The following is a 23,495-nucleotide window of genomic DNA, read 5'->3' as shown; positions in this document are numbered from 1 at the left end:
GAACTTGAGAGGTGGAGGCAGGTCTGAGCTACTTGAGTTCAGTCAGCTTGGACTGCATAAGACTCTGTCTCAGTCCTCCACTCCCAACAAAGTATAATTAGGGAACAGCAATGGACAAGTAAAGTAGAACTCTAAAGCATGTAAAATGGTAGGTTTTATATGATAACAGGTATACAGCTCTAGCTAGGGCCGAGATAGAGTAGCAAAGCTGGAATGCATTTGGACAATGCCTGACTCCCTATCCTTAAATCTGAGATTCAGGTCTTATTGGAGAGTGTGAGGTCCACTGGATGATGGAGAGGTTTCAGATTCTGCAGACTTTTGTTGGCAAACATGAAACTCCCACCAGGGTGCTCAAGAGTTACTAAAAAGCTACGTACTAAATTTGGCTGTCATCAATTGGGGCATTGGCACAATTTCTGGGCAGCTCCCCCCATATCAGGGACTGCTGAAATTGGTTAATAATTGCTCTCTAGAGGGTCTAACAATTTGTGAGGAAACTATTTGAGTGCCTGTGCATGTCTTGACAGAGAGAAATACTGACTTGGTGGTGAGTTGGTCTCTGGGAAGGCCATTATTGGAGTAAGCAGGTAAACACAGTATGACGGGAAGAGAAGATCCTTCTGGAGTATTTTTCCAAATGCTGTTTACTGATAAATTTTAACACTTTGCCAGCTGGCAAAAGGAGAAGATATACAAGGGCCAATTCTGTTACACAAAACAAGGCAGAGAAGGATAGCTTTCAAATTGAGAAAATCCATATGTATCTCATCCATCATGCATTACATTATAGTTATTAAAGTTGATCCTGATTTCCGTATGGTATAGTTTTCTTGGTTCACAAATAATTTTCCTTTAATACACAGATAATACAAAAGATGACAAAATCAAGTAAAGGAAAAATACCTTTTATAATACAGATCTGCTGGTGTTTAATTCTTTTAACTTTTAGGTGGTGGTGGCGCACGCCTTTAATTCTTTTAACTTTTTTTTAAGATTTATTTATTATGTCTACAGTGTTCTGCCTGCATGCATCCCTGCAAGCCAGAAGAGGGCACCAGATCTCATTACAGATGGTTGTGAGGCATCATGTGGTTGCTGGGAATTGAACTCAGGACCTTTGGAAGAACAAGCAGTGTTCTTAACCTCTGAGCCATCTCTCCAGCCCCCTCTTTTAACTTTTATATATCTGAAAAACTGCCATTTTGCCTTGGATTTGAAAGATTTTTTTCCCCCTGCATTTAGTATTTACCCTTAGTTTTTTAATTTTTACTTTTTATTTTTTTCGAGACAGGGGTTTTTTTTTGTTTTTTTTTTTGAGACAGTATTTCACTGAACCTGCAAACCCTCAGTGATCCTGAAGCTAGCCAGTGAGCTCCTGGTATCTGCCTGTATCTGTGCTCTCAATGCTGAGCTTACAGCTTCTTTTCCATGGTGGCTTTTATATAAGTGCTGGGGGTTAAACTTGGGTTCCCTTGCTTGCACAGCAGCAGTGCCTCATTGCTGTCTGTTTTTAAAATTTTTGTTTTAGATCTGTTCATTTTATTTTTAATGAGTGTTTTGTCTGTGTGTATGTATGCACCATGTTGTGCCTGGTTCCTGTGGAGGACATCAGATCCCTGGGAACAGATGGATGTGAGCCACCATGTGGGTGTTAGGAGTCTGGGCCTCTGCAAGAGCAATAAGACTCAAACCATTGAACACCCCGCACTCCCTTCCCCCCAAGTTTCCTTTGGTCTAGGCTAGCCTTGGCTTACTGTGTAGCTGATACTGGCATTGATCCTCATGCTTCTGCTTCCCCCTCCTAAGTGCTGTGATTACAGGCATATACTATCACTTTGCTTAATCTGTTAATTTGATGATCAGTCCTCCTTTATCTGTTGGAAGGTATAACATTCTCTGTGGTCTGCTTTAAATGCCACCCAAAACTTGTGGAAAGGTCTGTTTATTTCCTGAGCTTACTCCCACCCCTAAGATTTCTCCTCCTCCTCCTCTTTTTTTTTTTTTTTTTTCCCCTTGAGACAGAGTTTCTTTGTGTAGCCCTGGCTGTCCTGGAACTAAACTCTGTAGACCAGGCTGGCCTAGAGATCTGCCTACTTCTGCCTCCTGAGTGCTGGGATTAAATATGTGCGCCATCGCCGCACACATTTTTAATTGACAAATTTTGGCATTATAATTATCTTGTTGGGGCTGGAGAGGTGGCTCAGCAGTTAAGAGCACTGGCTGTTCTTCCAGAGGTTCTGAGTTCAATCCCTAGCACCCACATGGTGGCTCACATCCATCTGTTATGAGATCTGGTGCCCTCTTCTGGCCATTCAGACTGAGCACTGTATACATAATAAAATGAATGAATGAATGAATGAATCAATCAATCAATCAATCTTAAAAAAATTGTCTTGTTAGTGATTCCCAATATCTCTGAGGTGAGATAATACATTCCTTTTAAAATCAATTATTTGATGTTTTTCTGGTCCAGTGTGTGCCACATCATGGTGCTCTTTCTATATATACTTAAAATGTATGCTATAGCTAGCTGTTTGAAATGATGTTTCTATAAATACCAATTATGGCAAGTTGGTTGACAGAATTGTTAAAAAGAATGTTTTTGCCCTTTTTGCCTTTTACTAACAGCTGTCAAGCATTGTATATCTAGTAAACATAGCTGAAGGTTTTGCCCATTTTCATTTTAATGTTTTCGAGTATTTTAAAGTTGTGTTAAATCCTTCGTGTTATACAATTATGTGTTACTGATTATAAGGTTAAATAATTGTATACCTATAAAGCCTTCTTTCATTAAGTCTACTTTATCTGACATTAGTGTACAGATACATCATGGAGATGTTATGGATTTGGTATCATAAGAGGGTTCCAGGCCCGACTGGGCTTCATGAGACCCTGTCTCAATCAAATAAAAAGAAAGGAAAGAATCTAGGCAAATAAAACATAATAGTATATCAAAAGGAATGAAGGAAATAATAAAGCTATAAGACAGCCATGTGATGACTCTGACCTCTAATTCCAGTACTCAGAAGGCCAAGGCAGCAGTAGCATTGTATGAGCTCAGGCCACCCTGGCTACAGAGTGAGACTGTCTCAGAGAACAACATAGAGCAGCTGGATGGGTCATTGGGTTAAAGAGCTTGTTTAAAGCCTAGTGACCTGAGTTTAATCCTTGGGATCTATGGTGAAGGGAGAGAACTGGCTCCTGAGAGTTGTCCTCTGACTGAGATGGATGCTGTGGCTCCTGTATACCTGGAGACACACACACACACACACACACACACACACACACACACACACTAAAAGTAATAAGAAGCAAAAATCAATTAAATAGGAAGTATAAAACTATAAAAATTAATGATTTCAAAAGTTAGTTTTATCAAGACAAACATAAGAAAAATCTCTAGCTAGACTGATTGAAGAAAAGGAAAAAAGGAAGGCACAGGAGCTTTATTAGAAATGAAAATAGAAGCCGGGTGGTGGCGGTGGCGGCGGCCGCCGCCGCCGCCGCCGCACACCTTTAATCCCAGCACTGGGAGGCAGAGCCAGGCGGATCTCTATGAGTTGGAGGCCAGCCTGGTCTACAAAGCGAGTTCCAGGAAAGGCGCAAAGCTACACAGAGAAACCCTGTCTCGAAAAACCAAAAAAAAAAAAAAAAAAAAAGAAATGAAAATAGAGCCAGGCAGTGGTGGCACACGCCTCTAATCCCAGCATTTGGGAGGCAGAGCCAGGAAAATCTCTGCAAGTTCGAGGAGTGAGTTCCAGGATAGGTTCCAAAGCTACACAGAGAAACCCTCTCTTGAAAAACCAAAAACAAAAAAAGAAAAAAAAAAAAAAAGAAATGAAAATAGAGATAACTCATACAGATAATTTTTTTTTTTTAAGCTGAGGCTCGAACCCAGGGCCTTGCGCTTGCTAGGCAAGTGCTCTACCACTGAGCTAAATTCCCAACCCGATAATTATTATTAGTAACTGTGCAGTTAATTTACCTACTTCAGATAAGATAGACAAATACTTTAGTAGACCCAACTTACTAAAAATGGGACAAGAAATTAAAAGGTTTATATCTATTACTATTTCTTTTGTAGTACTTTGATTTGAATCTAAGAACTCACATATCCTAGACTATGTCATACCAGAAATCCCATGTTTTAAAAGTAAATTTTTTTTTTATTTTTTTTTTTTAAGGCAGGGTCTTACTATGTAGCCTTGGCTGCCCTGGAACTCATGTAGACCAGACTGGCCTCTAATTCATAGAGATTTGCCTGTCTCTGCCTCTTGAGTGCTGGGATCAAAGGCATGCCTTTAAATTTTAAAATTACATTTACTTTTTTTTTTTCTTTTCTTTTCTTGAGACAGGGTTTCTTTGTGTAGCCCTTCTCTGTTGACTGGCCTCTCTGGGCTGGCCTCAAACTCTGGGAGATTCGAGTGCTAGGATTAAAGGTGTGTGCTACCACCACCCAACACATTTCCGAATTTTAGTGAGTGTGCACATGCAGGCATGAATGTGCCATGATTTGTGTGTAAATGTCAGAGGACAACTTTGGGGTGTTGGTTCTTTTCTTCCATCACCATTTGGAATTTGGGGATTGAACTCGGGGTCAGGCTTGTCAGCAAGTGCTGAACTGTCTTGTCGGTCTCAAGCTGTTTTCTTTTGTCCAGGGAAGGAATATGCCAGGATTAGGCAGCCATACAGAGAAAGTTTTAAGGGGTCAGGCTTGAATTCCACCCTTAGCCTGACTCATTTGCCTATCTGAGTCAGGTCTGCAACTACTGTCTCCAGTACTGTAAGTAGAAGTTGAGAGAGAAAAGACCTTTCAGATGCCATGCCCTAGCAGTGAGAGCATTAGAGATGATAAGCACTGTTGTTGAGGCTTCCATACCTATGTTATACTTAGTGTATGCCAGGGGTTCATGTCTGTGTTAACAAATAGCTCTTGAGGGTTTGACTACTACAGTAAGAGTTCATTTGGGTTTGGGCCTAGGCTTCAGATGAGGTTAAGAGCCCCAAAATGCCTTTAATCCCAGCACTTGAGAGGCAGAGGTAGGCGGATCTCTGTGAGTTCGAGGCCAGGCTGGTCTACAGAGTGAGATCCAGGACAGGCACCAAAACTACCCTGTTTCGAAAAACCAAAAAAAAAAAAAAAAAGCCCAAATACTTGTTCATAAAGATCTAATAGGAAGGTCAGTGCTGGGAGAAAAGACATCAGGACTCTTGTAGGTGACATAGCACTCAATACCTGTGTGGTACAACTACTGTTGATCATCCAAGATGAGCATCCATGGCTCACAGCTGCTCACCTTTAAAATACCATTGACTTAGGCTTTGTAGTTACACTGTCCAGTGAAGCCTGCATTTACTATAACCCTTGGTTAAAAAAAAAAAAAAATGAATACTTGTAGCCGGTTGCTTTTCTCTGTCCTGCCCTAGTCTTGAGGTCCTGAAGCTGCTTTTTAAAATAGGTTATAGGCCAAACAATTTGTAATTAATATTAAGCCTCTGAATGATTATTTTATAAGCTGCTGTGGGACCAATTGGGACAAAGAAAAGGCTCTATCTACAAATACTTTTACCCTAAATTAGAAATAAGGCAAGGATGTCCAATTTTATTACTTGTACTAATATAGTACAGGACATAGCTAATTCAATAAAGAATAAAGGCATAGTAATAAGAAAGAAATAAAGCTTTTTAATTTTTTTTTGAGACAGGGTTTCTCTGTGCTCTGGATGTTCTGGAACTCACTTTATAGACCAGCTGGTCTTGAACTCACAGAGATCTACCTGCCCCTGCCTCCTGAGTGTTGGAATTAAAGGTGTGCACCACCACTAGCCAGCAAGCTGTTTTTATTTATAAGCAAAGTAGTTGTATCTATAGACAACCCCAAGGAATCTCAAATGCTTTTAAAACTAATGAGTTTTACGAGATTACAAATAAAAGCATCAACGTAAAAAATTCAATAATGCTTTTTATATACCAGTAGCAAGCAATCAAAATGAAATACTTTTTTCAGTTACATATATTGCAGTAGGAAACAAAAGCATGAATGATTTACAGAGTAACAATAAGCTCTGGATGCTAAAAAACTAACTATAGTAGGAAAAAAAAGACTCTCGTGCTCATTGATACCATAGTATCTATCTAGTCTCTCTGAATTGATTTATGGATGAAATATTAAATTACTTGTAAGATATAAATTTAAGTTTCATCTCTGTCTTATAGAGAACCTGAAAGCAGTCCATCTCATTACAGTATTTAAAATGTATAAGTCATAATGAAAAATTTAAGAACATTTTATCTGTCTTTAAATTTTTTATAGCACACTAATTGAAAATCTCTGAACTATAGAAAGTTTATCTTATGAAGATTTCTTTGAGAATAATTTATATTATTATGACAGTCATGAAATAGAGGACTGGAGAGTAGAAATGACCATAAAAACAGCAGCCAAAGAGTGAAGCTGCAAATCTAAGATGATCAAAGGTGAAACATGCTGATAAAATCAGTATTAGTGAGAGTGTAAGGAAAGGAGCACTCAGATGTGGGAAGCAATTAAGATAGCTATTTTGGGGAGCAGTTTGGCAAAGATATTTTAACTATCAGTAACTTTTTTTTTTTTTTTTTTTTTTTGAGACAGGGTTTCTCTGTGTAGCTTTGTGCCTCTCCTGGAACTCACTTGGTAGCCCAGGCTGGCCTTGAACTCACAGAGATCCGCCTGGCTCTGCCTCCCGAGTGCTGGAACTAAAGGCGTGCGCCACCACTGCCCGGCAACTATCAGTAACTTTTGATACAGTTATTGCGCTTCTTTAAGTTTATATCAGAAACTCTAAAGAGATACATACAACAGTATCCATAATAATAATGAAGAAAATGCTGTATGAATTAAGTAAAAAACTATCCAGACAATGGGGACACGTAGAACTATTAGGTACACACACACACACACACACTCATACACACACACACAAACACCATAATAATTCATACAAAAATGTCTACTAGTGTACTCATTTGTTAATCTTACAACAGCAAAAATAAAATTGTCCTATCTTATGAGCTAAAACCATATGCATATTAAAGGAAGAGTTCAAGGAATATATTCCAAATTATTAATAATTACTTTTGGGGGCGGTGGTGGCACACGCCTTTAATTCCAGCACTCGGGAGGCAGAGGCAGGCAGATCTCTGTGAGTTTGAGGCCAGCCTGGGCTACAGAGTGAGTTCCAGGACAGCTTCCAAAGCTACACATAGAAACCCTGTCTTGAAAAATCAAAAAAAAAAAAAAAAAAAAAAAAAAAGTTACTCTATATTGAAATGCACAAGGTGACCCCTGACATCAGTTCATATGGCTTTATCAGTGTGATTCTGACTCTTGTTAGTGTTCTCTTCCAAAAATGTTCTGTCGTTAAGTCTCTCTGGGAAATGCTTGCCAGCTATTGTGGCTCATGCTTGAAATCTCAGCACTTGGAAGGCTAAAGGTAAGAAGAGTACCATAAATTCCAGGAGTGGCCCCGGCTTTATTTCCACTTGCTGTCTGTTTTACAGGTCTAGAATTACCTCAGACTCTGCTCTACTTCTGTTTATAGGCCTACATACTCAACAGTAGCCATCACTGTAACATGGTTGACTTTGATTTTAAGAACAACAAATTTCTGCTGGTGGAGTAGAGAGGGATTCCAAAATATAAGATTGAAATATTTGAGAATAATGGTATTTTTCTCTCTCTTTTTTTTTTTTCCAGTTTGAACAGAAAAGTGATGCAGTTTTTGATGAAATTGTAGAGAACTGTAAGTACTATTTGAGGAAAAAAATGGTTCCCTTTAGTTATTATGTCTTGATTCAGCATTTAACCATTGTAGTTTTTAGTTAGTATTGAATTGTGTGATGGTCCAGTTTGGGTTAACCTTAGTGTCATTAAGTTGAGGTGTTTAGATTGTTCTTTATTTTTAGTAAATATTCTTTCAGTTTTTATTGTGTTAAAACATAGCAATACTTTGTACTGATATGGATTGTATAGCTTGCACTTACCTTTTTCCTTTTTTTTTTTTTTACAGGTTTTTAATTAGTTTGCAGTTTCTTTAGATGCTGTGTGATAGATTATAAAAGTAATACATTCAATTACAGTACAGAATGATTAATGTAGAAAGTAAATGCCTTTATTACTATTTTCAAAAGATTTTACTAGCTTTAAGAGTTTAATATATATCTTTCCAGACCTTTTCTATCAATGTGTACGCATAAATGGTATATGAGGTTTATGTTCAGGAACCACATGAATATTATTCCTGTTTTTTCATTCAACTGTGTAGACATCTTTCTGTGTCAGTGGCTGTAGATGTATTGTATGTATCCTTTTAATTGCTACTGGTATTTTATTACAGGGCTATAACGTAACCAGCTTCCCTTTAATACATATAAACAACTTTAAATTTTTTATTATTAAAAAGAATACTGAATATGTTTTGCTATATGTATTGTTTATTTGTTCATGTATTTCTGTAGGATAAATACTAAGAATGGAATTGAATTTTACAGGATGCTTATGTACTTGTTTATGTATGGTAAATTTTGTCATCTAGAATTTTTAAGGGGAATATGTTTCTGTTTCTTTACATTTACCTCCACTCAGATCTGTACGTACCTACCTTCTCGTTTCAGTTAGTTTGACAACATTTTTTTGAATGATAACTAATAATAATTCTCCTAGTCTACAGTGGATTTAGCTATTGAATGTTCTTGCAAGCAGTAGAGTCTAGATAGAAACATTTATACACACACACACACACACACACACACACACACACACACACACATATACATTTATTTAATGTGGTCCTGAGGATTAAGTCTAGGGCTTCGCGTAAGCAAGTGCTCTACCACTGAACAACATTACTTAAGCATTGGAAGAGAAAGTTTAGATGTATAATGAAATATTTCACAGTATTTAATGAGGAAGTAAAGAACAAAGTGTCAGAGTCTTCAGCAAATGATTATGGGCCTTTTGTTTTTGTAGTGTTTGCGGAAAGCGGTTTTGTTAGGTTTTTTTTTTTTTTTTTTGGTTTTTTGAGACAGGGTTTCTCTGCGTAGCTTTGCACCTTTCCTGGAACTCCCTCTATAGACCAGGCTGGCCTCGAACTCACAGAAATCCGCCTGCCTCTGCCTCCCGAGTGCTGGGATTAAAGACTTACTGTGTAGTTTAAGCTTGTCTGGAGCTCAGTATATAGTGACCAGGCTGGCCTTGGACTCACAAAGACTTGTCTGCTGGAAATAAAGATCACTATGCCTAGCTTGACTGACTTTAAAAAAAGAAAGACTTAGCCGGGCGGTGGTGGCGCACGCCTTTCTTTAATCCCAGCACTCGGGAGGCAGAGCCGGGCGAATCTTTGTGAGTTTGAGTCCAGCCTGCTCTACAAAGTGAGATCCAGGACAGGCTCCAAATCTGCACAGAGAAACCCTGTCTCGAAAAAAGAAAAAAAAAAAAAAAAGAAAAAAAAAAGAAAGATTTATTTTTAATTTTGTGTCTGTGTGTGTCTTTGTATGTGCACATGAGTGCAGGTCTTGGAGGAGGCCAGAGCATCAGATGTTCCTGAAGCTGGAGTTTACAAGTTGTCTAACATAGGTACTGGGAATTGAACTCAGGTTTTCTGCAAGAACAGTATATGCTCTTAACTGCTGAGCTATCTCTCTAACCTCTTGATTGACTTAATTTTTTTTTTCATTTTATTTTATCTATATAGATACTTGGCTTGTATGTATGTCTGTGTACTACGTGCATGTATGATATATGTTGGATCCTCTGGAGTTATGGTTGGTTGTAAGCTGTTATGTGTGTGCAGTCAAACACAGGTTCTTGGAAGAGCATTCTTAACCACTGAGCCCTCTCTATCCTCCAGAAGTTTATCCTTTTGGAGTGGTAGATTAATTTTATACATTGTGTTTAAAAATTTCTGTCTTGTTTTTATTTGACAGTATGACAAAATCACATATTGAAAAAATAGGCTTAAGTCAAAACATTGAACAGTCCTTTCAATTAGAGAAATTCAGTCAGCTAACAGGAATGACAGTATTGTAAACTGATTTGATACTTGTTGCACAAATCCTAAATGGTCTTATAATAAAAACCTGGAGTCAGATATCAGGATGAAAGCTGAAAGATCAGAGAAGCAGAACAAGCCACAGATACCTCCTCTTACCTCACCAACTCCTCAGCCTGACAGAGCCTCGACAGGAGAGCGAATTCCTGTCTCCTCCCGCTTTATATTCCTTTCTCTGCCAGCCATATCACTTCCTGTCTCAAGTGCTGGAATTAAAAGTGTGTGCCACCACTGCCTGGCTCTGTTTCTCTTTTAGACTGGATTAATCTCATGTAGCCCACTGTGGCCTTGAATTCACAGAAATTCAGATAGATCTCTGCTTCTGACTCTCAAAAAGTGCTAAGATTAAAGGTGTGAGCCACCATTGTCTGACCTCTGTGGCTAACTCTGGCTCACTCTCTCGTCTGATCTTCAGGCAAGCTTTATTTCTTGGATTACAAATATATCACCACAGATACTATTGTCAGTTTTTTTTTAATTGTCATTTTTAGTAAAATAAATAATAATATCCATATATACCATAGAGTACTATGTATTGAATTCCAGTATAGATACTTCCCTGTCATTTCTTTTTACTTTCTTATATGTATATTCATTTAAAATTGCAAATTAATATAGAAAGATTATGATTGAACCACCTTGGTTTTTCTGCTCATCTTTGAACTTGTCATTGGTGGTCAGGAAGGTAGTCAAATATTAAAACAGCAGCTAGAAGTCATCCCTCTACCATTATAACTCATTTTCACTACTTTTTTTCTCAGTACATTTGTTTTAACCAATAATTTTTAAATACTTGCTGTAAATACACCTTTGCTCAGGTCTGGTATTATTAATAGAAGTAAACTAAATGGTTTTCTTTTTTACATTCATCATTTTATTTTGTACTATTTATTTTTTGAAACAGTTTCACTATGTAGCCCTGATTGGCCTGGAACTCACTACATAGATTAGGCTGACTTCCAACTTCCTAAAGATCTGTTGGGGTGTTCTTTGTAGCATGAGTCAGTTGAAGAAAGAAGGCACTCCAAGATGAAATTTTGAAGCCTATGTGGCAGTAGGAAGGTCTAGCCTCTCTGATGGACTGAACCCAGAACAGCTATACAAAGGCATATTCATTGATTGTTACCCATAGTTGTTTTTTGGGTAAAGTATTTCCTTATACCAAAGTCGCTATTCTAATCTATATGTCTCACTAAAGGAAAGCATCACATGCCCTCATGACTTACAGTCCATTATTGTGTATCATTGCAGTACACAATAATCCAAGAGCCTTAGGTGTGCCAGAGGCGTCTTATGACCAAAGTCATGCAAAGGTTGCAACACACCTCTTCAGTAAAAGATTTCTACAAATCACAGAAAACAATCACTGTTTTCCACAAAGATTCTTTTTGGTGATTTTTATTTGTGCTTTAATAATTAAAGTTTGCCTGGAGATCAGAGGAAATAGCAAGCCATTTTAAGTAAACAAAGAAGTCAGGCAGCTGTAGCACATGCCCTTAATCCTATCACTTAGCAGGCAGGATCTCTGTGTGTTCAAGGCTATACTAGAGAACATGGCCAAGCGTGGTGATACACACCTTTAATCCCAGTACCAACCATAGAGACCTGGAGGACTGTATAGACAGACAGTGACAGAGCTGTGTAGGAAGGGGAAGTGAGGTAGCTGGGGGAGCCAATAAGAGGGCAGAAAAGCAAGGCACATAAGGCCTGGGTAAACAGGAAGTAACTTGCATTTCGAAGCTGCTGAGTTGGTAAGGTAAGGTTAGCTGTGGCTTTCCTTATTTCCTTGATCTTTCTCTAGGGTTTTTACCCTATATTTGGCTTCATGTTTTTTTTTTTTTAATTTAATAAGACCATTTAGAAATTCGTCTACAATTCTTTACTGTTTACCACAATGATTCATCAAGGTCAAAGTACATCTGGAAAAAAAGCTGTTCATTCTAATATCTAACCCAGAAACAGCCACTCTGCTAAATTCCTACAAGATCTGTCTGCCTCTGCCTTCTAAGCGCTGGGATTAAAGACATGCACCACCATGCCCAGCTTCCATTAAAGATTTGTATTCAGTAAAAGTTCCTGAGATACTAGCTCATTAATGAATAACTATTAACTTGATTGATAGATTAAGTTCTTTGAGAACAAACGACAGTTTTCAAGGAAAAATTAGAGCATTGCTAATTTGTTCATGAAATAGTCACTTAGATTCAGAACATTTGTTTTGATTATTTATACTAGTTTGTAAAAAGCCGCCATATGTGTTTCTTTAACTTTTAAATGGTAAATAATAGTTTTATTAGGAAAATGAAGATGATGTACAACCTTGGATAGTTAAATTATAGAAGGGTCAGAAATATACTGATGTGTTTAAGATTTGGATTCTACTTAGATGCACCTCATTCTTTTAAAAATTCTATTATATTTATAGGAAAACAGCGGGTTCCACTCTTGTTATACCTTTCTCTCATTTACTTTTAAGTGTAATTTAATTTTATTACTGTATGTCCAGATTGGGGTCCAGGTGTGTCACTGTACACATGGGAAGGCCAGAGGACAACTTTGGATTTGACTCTTTCTGTCCATCATATGTGGGTTCCAGGGATCAACTTAAGTCTACATAGACTTGCTCAGCAAATGTCTTTCCCAGAGATATGCAACTGCTTCTCTCTTGTCTTTTTGAAATAAGATCTTTCTCTGGTAGCTCAGGCTGTCCTCGAACTGTGTAACACAGGCTGGTATTAGCTTGCCTCCAATACTTATACTTTAGTTGCTTCTTCGTTGTTGTCGTCTTTTTTTTCTCTTTGGTTTTTAGAGACAGGGTTTCTCTGTATAGCCTTGGCTGTCCTAGAACTTGATCTGTCTCTCCTGAGTGCTGGGATTAAAGGTTTGGGTTGGGCCTCTCCCCATCAATCAGTAGTTAAGAAAATGCCCTCCACAGTGGTGGTGCACGCCTTTAATCCCAGCACTCAGGAGGCAGATGCAGGTGGATCTCTGTGAGTTCGAGGCCAGTCTGTTCTATAGAGTGAGTTCCAGGACAGCCAGGGCTACACAGAGAAACCCTGTTTCTGAAAACAAAAACAAAAACAAAAAAGAAAATGCCCTCCAGCCAGATATTAGGGAGACATTTTCTCAATTAAGGCTCCCTCCTCTGTGATGACTCTAGCTTGTGTCAACTTGACATAGAACTAACCAACACAGTCTCCTAGTTCAGGATTCACAGGTGTGTGTCATAACACCCAGATTTAGGCCTATTCCTAAAGAGCTGGTCTGGAAGTGCTGCCTGCTTTTGCCAAAGTAGCTTCAAAGAAATCTAGTACTTGTAGTCCCATTGTTGAATCTGTTCTTGCTTTAGAGTAAAACTGAAGATCCCTTAGTAAGGAAGAGAAGGACATTGTTACTAGATGTGTATTATTGCTATAATGGTCACCTAGATGAAGATACTACACTATACTTAGGGAGGGAAAAAGCAACTAAGGCCTAATGATACACTTTATTTTTTAATGTATTTTTATTTTTTATTTATTTTTTTAAAGTTTTTGGTTTTTTGGCACAGGGTTTCACTGTAGCCCTGGCTGTCGTAGAACTCACTATGTAGACCAGGCTGGCCTTGAACTCACAGAGATCCACCTGCCTCTGCCTCCCAAGTGCTGAGATTAAAGGTGTAAACCACCACTTCTCAGCTCTTTCTTTTTGGTTTTTCGAGACAGGGTTTCTCTGTGTAGCTTTGCGCCTTTCCTGGGACTCACTTGGTAGTCCAGGCTGGCCTCGAACTCACAGAGATCCACCTGGCTCTGCCTCCCGAGTGCTGGGATTAAAGGTGTGCGCCACCACCGCCCGGCATCAGCTCTTTCTTAAATTGAAAAAATTTTATTATTATGTGTATGAGTGTTTTGCCTGCATGTATGTATGTATGTATGTGTATCAGTCAGTACCTGATGCCTGTCAGGTGAAGGTGTCAGATCCCCTAGGACTGGATGGATATTACAGTGGTTGTGAGCTACTTTGTGGATCCTTGGAATAGTGTCCTCTGGAAGAATGGCCAGTGCCCTTAATTAGTGAGCCACCTTTCTGTCCCCTACAGTTTAGCTTTTAATTGATAATTTGAATGCAGGTTTACCTAAACCTAAGCCTCTTTTAAATCCTTCACCACTTATTTCTGTTTTCTTCCTTCTTGAGATACGATCCTACATATTGCTATGTTGTCATGGATGACCTTGGGTTCTCTCACCTCTGTAGTTCTGGGATCATAGGCATGCTCTATCTGATTTTGTGTTTGGTTTTTTTGAGATGTGATCACTTGTGGCCCAGACTAACTTCAGATTCTGTAAATGGAGGTGGAGCCTTTTGTCCCAACCTCCCAGTCCTAAATAATCACACAAAAGCTTATATTAATGATTGGTGGATGGCTCAGGCTTATTACTCACTAGCTCTTACATGTAAATTAACTCATTTCTATTAATCTGAGAATTGTCACATGACTGTGGCTTTAATGGTCCTCTGGCATCTTGGTTCTTTGGGTCGCTGGCTTGTGTATCCCCCCTCCACTCCTTATCCTGAGTGCTCAGTTTGATTCTTCCACCTGACCTTATCCTTCATTGCCTTAGGCCAAAACAGCTTTATCAAACAATGAAAGAAATACATATTCATAGCATACAGAAGGATCATCCCACAGCATTTCCCCCTTTCTGTCCAACCAAAAAGGAAGGTTTTAACTTTAATATAGTAAAATTACATATAACAAAACAGTTATTAAGCAAGAATTACACTTACAATGTCTAGTCTCTTCGAATTTAACAAAATCAGAGAAGACATTCAATTGTCTATCCTATCTTGGTGAGTCTATAAAGTTTTATATCTAATTTATCCTTAATCATAATTAAGGAAACTATAACTATAATTATCTAGTCTTAACTCCATCAAAGACCCGAGAATGCTATGTGATGTCTTTCTGTATGCTGTGAATATGTGTTGCTCTGATTGGTTGATAAATAAAGCTACATTGGCCTATGGCAGGGCAGGATGGAGCCAGGCAGGAAAATCTCAAGAGAGATAGTGGGAGGAGAAAGGAGAGGAAGGAGATGCTGCAAGCCACCGTTAGGAGAAGCAAGATGTGAAAATACCGGTAAGCCATGGCTATGTGGCAACTTATAGATTAATTGAAATGGGTTAATTTAAGATATAAGAGCTAGCTAGCAAGAAGCTTGAGGTACAAGCCATCGCCATACAGTTTGTAATTAATATAAGCCTCTGTGTGTTTATTTGGGTCTGAGCAGCTGCACGACTGGGTGAGACACAGGAAAACTTCCAGCTGTATTTGATGCCCAATGTGGGGCATTAATCCACATAGATCTAAGAAAGTGTAAAGATTCTGAATGCACAGAAATGGAGCCACACCAGCCTTCCTAGTCTCAAAGGCTCATGCCAGTAGCAGTGTAGAAACTTCTCTCCCATCAGCTGCCTGTATGATGGAGCTGGCCACCAGCCGCAGCAGCATGGTAGATCCCACTGCAGTACACAATAGTGTCTCCAAGCCTCACTGCGCACGCACATGAGGAAGCAGGAGCATACATGCCACACTGCACACATGTGAGGTCTGAGTCATTTCTCCTTCCATATGGGTTTCAGGAATTGAACTTAGATTGTTAGGCATGTTTATCAAATGCTTTTACCTGTTGAGCCATTTCAGTGTCTTCACCCCCACAGAAAATAAATAAGTTTGCCAGGTGTGGTAACGCACTCCATTAATCCCAGCACTCTGGGAGGCAGTGGTAGGCAAATCTATGTGAGTTTGAGGTCAGCCTAGTCTACAAAATGAATTCTAGTACAGCCAGAGCTACACAGAGAAATCTTGTCACAACAAAAACAAAACAAAACAAATTTATTCCTTTTTTTTATAGTGATGGAGATCAAATTCAATTCCTCATGCATTCCAGGGAAGTATTTTATCATTAGGCTACAGCCTCAGCCTTAGAAAATGTTTTTTAATTGTATCTGTCCTTAAAATTGAGCTGTACTGACAGGGCAGATGTATTAGAATTCAAATTAATATTGATATTTTGTTAACTACAGAAACTGATAATGGTTAATACTTACGTGTCACTGTTTTTGGGAAATTGTGAATAGGGATAGGGATCTGTTGATAGATCTCAATAAGGATACCACCAAAGTCTGAATTTAGAGAATCACTGAATTTTATTTATTTATTACTTACAGGAGCAGAAATGACTCAGGAATAGTTGGCTTACCAAAATCCTACCCCATAATGGGTGACACCCACAAGCTAGCAGCCTGGAGTTTCCTGCACTGCTTGTAGGCAGGCCTCTCCATAGGTTAGAGAATGTCTTCTTCCAGGCAGCTTGATTGGTCTCTGCTTTTTCCATGTAACTTGGCTGATATGCCTCTTTTAGACAGCTCAATGTCCTCAGTCTGAGAGGAGTCCTTATGCTTACATAAACTCAGTGAGGTAGAGAGATAGGGGTCTAGTGTGTGTGGTTCATTTCAGGGACTTAGTGAAGCTTTGGAGTTGTTTATTTCCTAAATACAGAGGCTCCATCCATTTAGAACATATTGAGTCTTAAAGAGCTTCCCTGGAGAGACGATGTTATTGGTTAAGAGTACTTACTATACTTTAGAGGACTTGTGTTCAGTTTCCAGCACCCACATTGGGCAGATCACAACTACCTTCAAAACCAGCTCTAGGGGATCCAGTGCCTCTAGCCTCCATGGGTACCAAAAGTCATGTGCACATTTCCCCCACCCCTGCATATAATTAATAATAATAATAATAATAATAATAATAATAATAATAATAATAATAAAACCTTAAAGAGCTGCCTGTTGGACTGAATATTGTATCTTAGGAAATTGTTGTACAACAATATTCCTTAAAATACTTCATAGTAACCTAATTATTTCTATTATGTTATTGTTATTCAACTCATATTCCATTTCTTTAAAATCTAATTTTATTTTATTTATTATTGTTACCATTATTTTTTTGGGGGGGTTTGAGACAGGGTTTCTCTGTGTATGTAGCTTTGGCGTCTCACCTGGAACTCACTCTGTAGCCCAGGCTAGCCTTGAATTCACAGAGATCTGCCTGGCTCTGTCTCCTGTGTGTTAGGATTAAAGGCATGCACCACCACTACCTGGCTGTTTTTATTTTTTTGAGATAGGGAACCTCTACATAGTCCTGGCTGTCTTAGAAGTCACTATGTAGACCAGGCTGGCCTCCAACTCAGAAATCCACTTTTCTCTGCTGCCTGAGTGCTGAGATTAGTGGCATGTGCCACTACACCTGGCTGATTTTTATGATTTTTAATTATGTGTATGTGGATATGTGTATTGTGAGTAAAGGTTCCCTGAGAGGCCAGAGACTTGGATCCCCTGGAGCTGTAGTTAACAGAAAGTTGTGAGCCACCTGGTGGTGGGAACAGAACTCTGGCCCTCTGAAAGAGTAGTGAGTACACTTAACCACTGAACCATTGCTTAGCCCCTGTTATTCTTTTTTTTTTTTTTCCCAAATGGAATTCAGTACAGTTCAGAAATAGGCGGTGAGTGCTAGGCCAGTATTTGGGATGCTGAAGCATGAGGATTATGAGTTATATAGGCCTGCTTACACTACTGAGTGTGTTCTAGGCCAGCTGGAGCTATCATGTGAGACAGCTAAGAAAACAAAATAGGGGCTTGAGAGGTCTCAGTGGCTAAGAGTACTTGATGCTTTTGCGGAGGATCTGGGTTTGGTTTCCATTATCCTCTTTTGGCCTCTACAGGCACCATGCATATGTACACAGTGCACATATGTATACACAGGCAAACAACTTGTAGACATAAAATTAAAGAAATACTTTAAAAAACCACATAATAATAATAACAATAATAAAATGTCTAAGTGTGAGAATGTGTGTGTGTGTGTGTGTGTGTGTGTGTGTGTGTGTGTAAAGAAATGTTGAAACCAAAGTCTTAACATTTGTTTAGGGCTATAAGATTGGTGGAAAATTGAGATGTTATTATTTGAAAAACAACACAAGTCTCAATATTCATTTTAGTTTATTAAACAGTTAAACTATATTACAGTTTTAGTGGACTTGATAGATACCAGTAGAACATTTCATCCAACAGAAACAGAATACAGTCTTATCAGCAGCATATTGGACTGTCTCCTAAATATAGCACATTCTCAGACACAAAACAAGTATTTGTTCACACAAAAGAATCTAAACTATTATCTTTTCAGATTGAAGTACAATAACACTAGAAGTCAGTAGCAAGATAATTGATAGAAACCACACAAAAACATTTACACTAAATAGCATACTCTTGAATGACCAGTAGGTCAGTGGAGAAATTTTAGGAAATTATAAAGGTCTTAGAGTTGAAAGAAAATGAGCAAACAAATCACCAGAACTCTAGGTACAGTAAAGGTACTTCTAAGAGGAAAGTTTATAGCTATGATAGATAGTTTACATTAGAAAAATCGGGAGAGGCGCTAGAGAGATGACTCAGCAGTTAAAAGTATACATTGCTTTTGCAAGAGCACTGTTTTTGCATATTTACCTGCGTTTAGTTCATAGCACCTACATGGGCATCTCACAATCACCTGTAACTCCTGCTTCAGGGGAATCCAATAGTTTTTCTTGGCCTCCAAGAGCAGTTGTATCCATGTGTATATATCCTACACAGACATATGCAAATACATAGTTTAGAATAAGGGGGCTGGAGAATGGTTCAGTGGTTAAGAGTACTAGCTGCTTTTCCAGAGGACCTGGGTTCAATTCCCAGCACACACATGATAGTTTGCAACTGTCTGTAACTCCAGTCCCAGAGGATCCGACACCCTCACATGGACATACATGCAGACAAAACACTATTGCACATAAAATTAAAAAAAAAAATTTAGAGGCTAGCCATGTTGGTACATGCCTTTAACCCCAGCTTTTATGGGTTTGAGGCAAGACATCTATATGAGTTCAAGGTCTGCCTGATCTATATAGCATGTTCTAGGCTCGTCAGGACAACATAATGAGAATCTTAAAAAACAAAAAACCAAAACAAAACAAAAAAAAGATAAAAACACCAGAAAGACCTCTAGTAAATAACGTAATGATATACCACCAGGTTCTAGAAAAAGAAGAACAATTCAAACTCCAAAGTAGTAAACATTAAAAAAAAAAAAAAGAAAAAAGGATCAGAGCAGAAACTAATGAAATAGAAACTAAAAGAACAGTACATAGAATCAGAATTGATTCTCTGAGGGAAAAAGAAAAGATAAAGATTGAGAAATCCCAAGCCAGATGTGGTGGCAGCATGCTTTTAATCTCAGCACTTGGGAGGCAGATGCAGGCAGATCTCTCTGTGAGTTCGAGGTCTTCCTGGTCTACAGAATGAGTTCTAGGACATCCAGGGTTATACAGTGAAACCCAGTGTCAAAAAACCAAACTAAGAAATCTCCAGCCAAGCTAACAAAAAGAGAGAGACGTACCAAATTAATAAAATTAGAGATGAAAAAGAGATTACTACAGATTTAATGAAAAAGAATCATTAGAGAGTACTTTGTAACTAATGTTCAAGAAACTGTGAAATCTAATAGAGGAAATGGATACATTTCTAGACACATGACTTACCAAATTAAACAACATAGATCCAAACAATCAACAAAATTGAAATGGTAACAAAATGTCTTCCAAGAAAGCTTAGCCCAAGTTTGGACGACTCACTACTGGATTCTACTAAACCTTAAATGAACAGCTTACACCAGTGTTCCTCGGTCTGCTCTCTAAAATAGAAATGGAAGGACCACCAAAACTCATTATGCCTGGGACCAGATAAGGTTACACATACACACACACGCGTGCACACCAGTTACTCTGGTGAAGACAGAGACAAAAATTCTCTTACCATTTTTTGCAAACTATTCAAGGACACATAAAGAAGATCATATATCATGAACTTGCTATAGGGATGATGTTAGGTCTCAAGCCTGGGACAATTGCCTCTAGGTTCTCCCAGCATCCCTCCGTCTACTAGTTACAGGGCCCTCCTGGCTGGCATACCCTACCCCCAGGGGCTTGGCTGCCCTTCCCTGGCTCTCCCTTCTCCCCTCTCCTCACATGTCCCGGCTCAGGGTTATGTCCACTCTGGTTTTTTCCAGATGTCTCTGCCTCTGGTTTTGCTCTCCCTTTTATTCACAATAAACTTTCTTAACAGGCATGCTGGGGCACACCTTTAATCCCAGCATTTAGGAGGCAGAGGCAGAAAGAGCTCTGTGAGTTCGAGGCCAGCCTGGTCTACAAAGTGAGTTCTAGGACAGCTAAGGCTGTTAACACAGAGAAACCCTGTCTCAAAAAACTACACACATAAAAAATAATAATAAAGAAATAAACTTTCCCCTCCACTATACCTAGTAGCAGTCCTCTATTGTTCGAATCTTAAATGGTCTTCATAAAAAAATTCAACATTCCTTCATGGCAAAAGTCCTGAAGTAACATGTAACAAAGACTACATGCAACAAGCTTATATGCAATTATGTGAAATTGGGAAAAACTTAGGCGACTTCCTCTAAGACTGGAATGACACAAAGATGCCACTCTCAGTCAGTACACTGCTCAATGTCTTAGCTAGATCCTAAAATAGAATAAATAAAAGGAATACAAATAGGAAAGGTAGAAATCAAATTAATTTCTATTTTCATGTGAACATGATCCTATGCTTAAAAGATCCTAAGGATGTCTTGTGTGGTGCCACATCTTTAATTCCAGCACTGGGAGGGCAGAAGAAGTTGGATCTCTGTGAGTTTGAGGCCAGCCTGGTCTTCAGAGTGAGTTCCAGGACAGCCAGGGCTATTATACATAACTAAAGAAGGAAATAAAAGAACCTAAGGACCCCAACATAAAACTCTTAATACTTGAAAAATATTTGTACCAGTGCTGTAGGACACAAAATCCACCAACAAAAATCAGTACTTTTTTATATATCAATGATAAACTTGCCCAGAAAAAGGAAAACTTATCCATGGTAGCTTCAAAATAAAACCAGAACCAAACCAACCACAGGAATAAACATAAGCAAGAAATGAAAGACCTCTGTAATAAAAACTGTACTACAGAGAATCCCTGTCTCAAAAAAACAAAAACAAAAACAAAAAAAAATGTAAACACTGAAGAAAGAAGCCAGGGAATACACTAGTTTGAAAAGCACTCGTATATTCATGAATTGGCAAAAGTAATATTATAAAAATGGCTCTATTATCAAAAGTGATCTGCAGGTTCAATACAGTCCCTATCAAAATCCCAGTGTTACTCTTCACAGAATTAGGAAAAAAATTAATATTGAAGCACAAAAGACCACAAGTAGCAGAGTATCCTATGCAGAAAGGATAGTCCTGGAGGTATTATAGTACCAAATTATATTACAGAGCCTAGTTAGAAAACCAGAATGATACTGGCTTAAAAGCCAACACATAGGCCAATGGAGTAGACTTGAGGACTCTGAGAGAAATCTGTAATGTTGTAGCCTCCTGATTTTCCTTTGAAAAGGCTGTGAAAAACAGTTACTGGGAAAAGAGTTTACATGGAGCTGGGTTTTCTACAGATAAAAGAATGAAACAAAGGGCTGGAGAGATGGCTCAGAGGTTAAGAGCACTGACTGCTCTTCCAGAGGTCTTGAGTTCAACACCCAGCAACCACATGGTGGCTCACAACCACCTGTAATGAGATCTGGTGCCCTCTTCTGGTCATACATGCTGTATACAAAATAAATAAATAAATCTTAAAAAAGAAAAAAAATGAAACAAGATTCATGTCTTCGAGATTGTAAAACAACAGTAAGAAGTGATTAAAGACCTTAATGTTACAATCTTTGAAAATGCCAGAGAAAAACAAAGGAAAAACACTTCAAGGTTAAGGGATCAGCAGGTATTTTTCTGAAAAGCAATCCAATTGCATAAGAAATAGTGCCAAGAATTGACAGGGGTTACAGTGAAATTCCAAAGCTTTTGTACAACAAAAAGTCAGTTAGAGCTTTCAGCAGTGAGGGGAATGGATCTTTGCTAAATGTGCTTAAGACAGAAATGTAGTATTTAGGACATCTAGAAAACTGCAAAAATCAAACACCAAAACAAAATTAACAACAACAACAAAACCCAAATCATCTAATCAGTAAATTGGCTAATGAATGGAAGAGATACTTCTCAAAAAAATGTATTCTGGAAGTGGAATTCTTAGATCATATGGCAACTTTAGTTTCATGTTTTTAAACTACATTGTTTTTTTCTGAATTGTTATGACATTACATTTTAGCACCAACTGTATAGAATTTTAATATCTATACATCCTCAACTCCCCATGTTATTTTCTGTGTTTTTAATAGTATCTGTTGTAATTAATATGTAATATTGTTACTGCCTAGGGGTCTTGATTGTTTTTTGTTTTTTGTTTTTTTTTTCTGCCAGTTAAAGAATTAAAATGCCAGAAAAACCTCTAGCATCACAAGTAGCAGCAAGGAAATTCTCAAACACAGCAAACCAAATCAGCCAGCGAAGGAAGACTTTAGTTAGAGATGAGGCAATGTGTGTACTTGTACTTGTACTACAAGCATACAGAGACAAACCCTGCAAAGCAGAGGGGCACCTAGGACCTGGAAATCCAGTTTCTCAAGGGCTGGGCTTTTAAAGTCTTCCAGTGGGTCTTCCTCCTCTAATTGGATTGGTGTTTGATTGTCCCACAACTGTAAGGTAAACATAGCCTGATCTTGAACTCTGCCTTGAACTCTGGACAATCCATTGCAGCGAGGATAGTGTTTTTGTCTCAGCTTAGAGAGTGTAGAAGAAGCCAGCCATCTTCGAAGTTCACCACCTTTGGGGTTGGGGATTTAGCTCAGTGGTAGAGCGCTTGCCTAAAGGCCCTAGGTTCCGCCCTCAGCTCTGGGGAAAAAAAAAAAGACAAAATAGCAAAGAAGTTCACCACCTTTATTACCTAGTGTCTGCCTACAGGGAATCTAAGTCCTATCCTGGTCCCTCAGTATCTAACTTTAGTTTTTGACTTGTGTTTCTTTAATGTTGAGTGTCTTGTTGGCTTGATGTCTTTCTTGAAGTCCTTTGCCTGGGTTATAGTCAGATTATCTGGAGTCTTTGTTTAATAAAAAAATCTTCATATATTCTGAATATTAACCTTTTCCAGATACACAATTTGCAGAAATCTTGGCTATCATTGTCCAGCATTCATTGCACTGTGGCATTTCACTGTGATTGTTTCCATTGATGTATAGAAGTTTTCTAGTTTCCTATAGTCTATTTTCTGTTTTTGCTTTGTTACCTGTAATTTTAGTTCCAAGTCCAGGAAATCATTGCCACATTTAGGGTCATGAAGTTTTCTATGAGAAAATTTGTAGTTTTGTATCTTACATATAAG

The 23,495-nt window shown here is 38.4% G+C and overlaps 1 protein-coding gene across 4 annotated transcripts in view; it reads left to right on the top strand.

Annotated features, from left to right (window-relative positions):
* Positions 1-23,495, top strand: part of LOC131904056 (zinc finger MYM-type protein 4) — a 123,022-nt gene that overhangs the window by 11,130 nt on the left and 88,397 nt on the right. For all 4 annotated transcript variants that reach the window (XM_059254982.1, XM_059254980.1, XM_059254979.1 and 1 more), the window contains one exon: positions 7,740-7,785. In XM_059254982.1, coding sequence (XP_059110965.1) covers positions 7,740-7,785 — 46 coding nt within the window. Of the gene's footprint in view, positions 1-7,739; positions 7,786-23,495 lie in introns of those variants that run through there.

Source organism: Peromyscus eremicus, chromosome 2 (assembly GCF_949786415.1).
Source record: "Peromyscus eremicus chromosome 2, PerEre_H2_v1, whole genome shotgun sequence".
Lineage (NCBI taxonomy): Eukaryota > Metazoa > Chordata > Mammalia > Rodentia > Cricetidae > Peromyscus > Peromyscus eremicus.
This window is presented reverse-complemented; position numbering and strand designations above follow the sequence as displayed.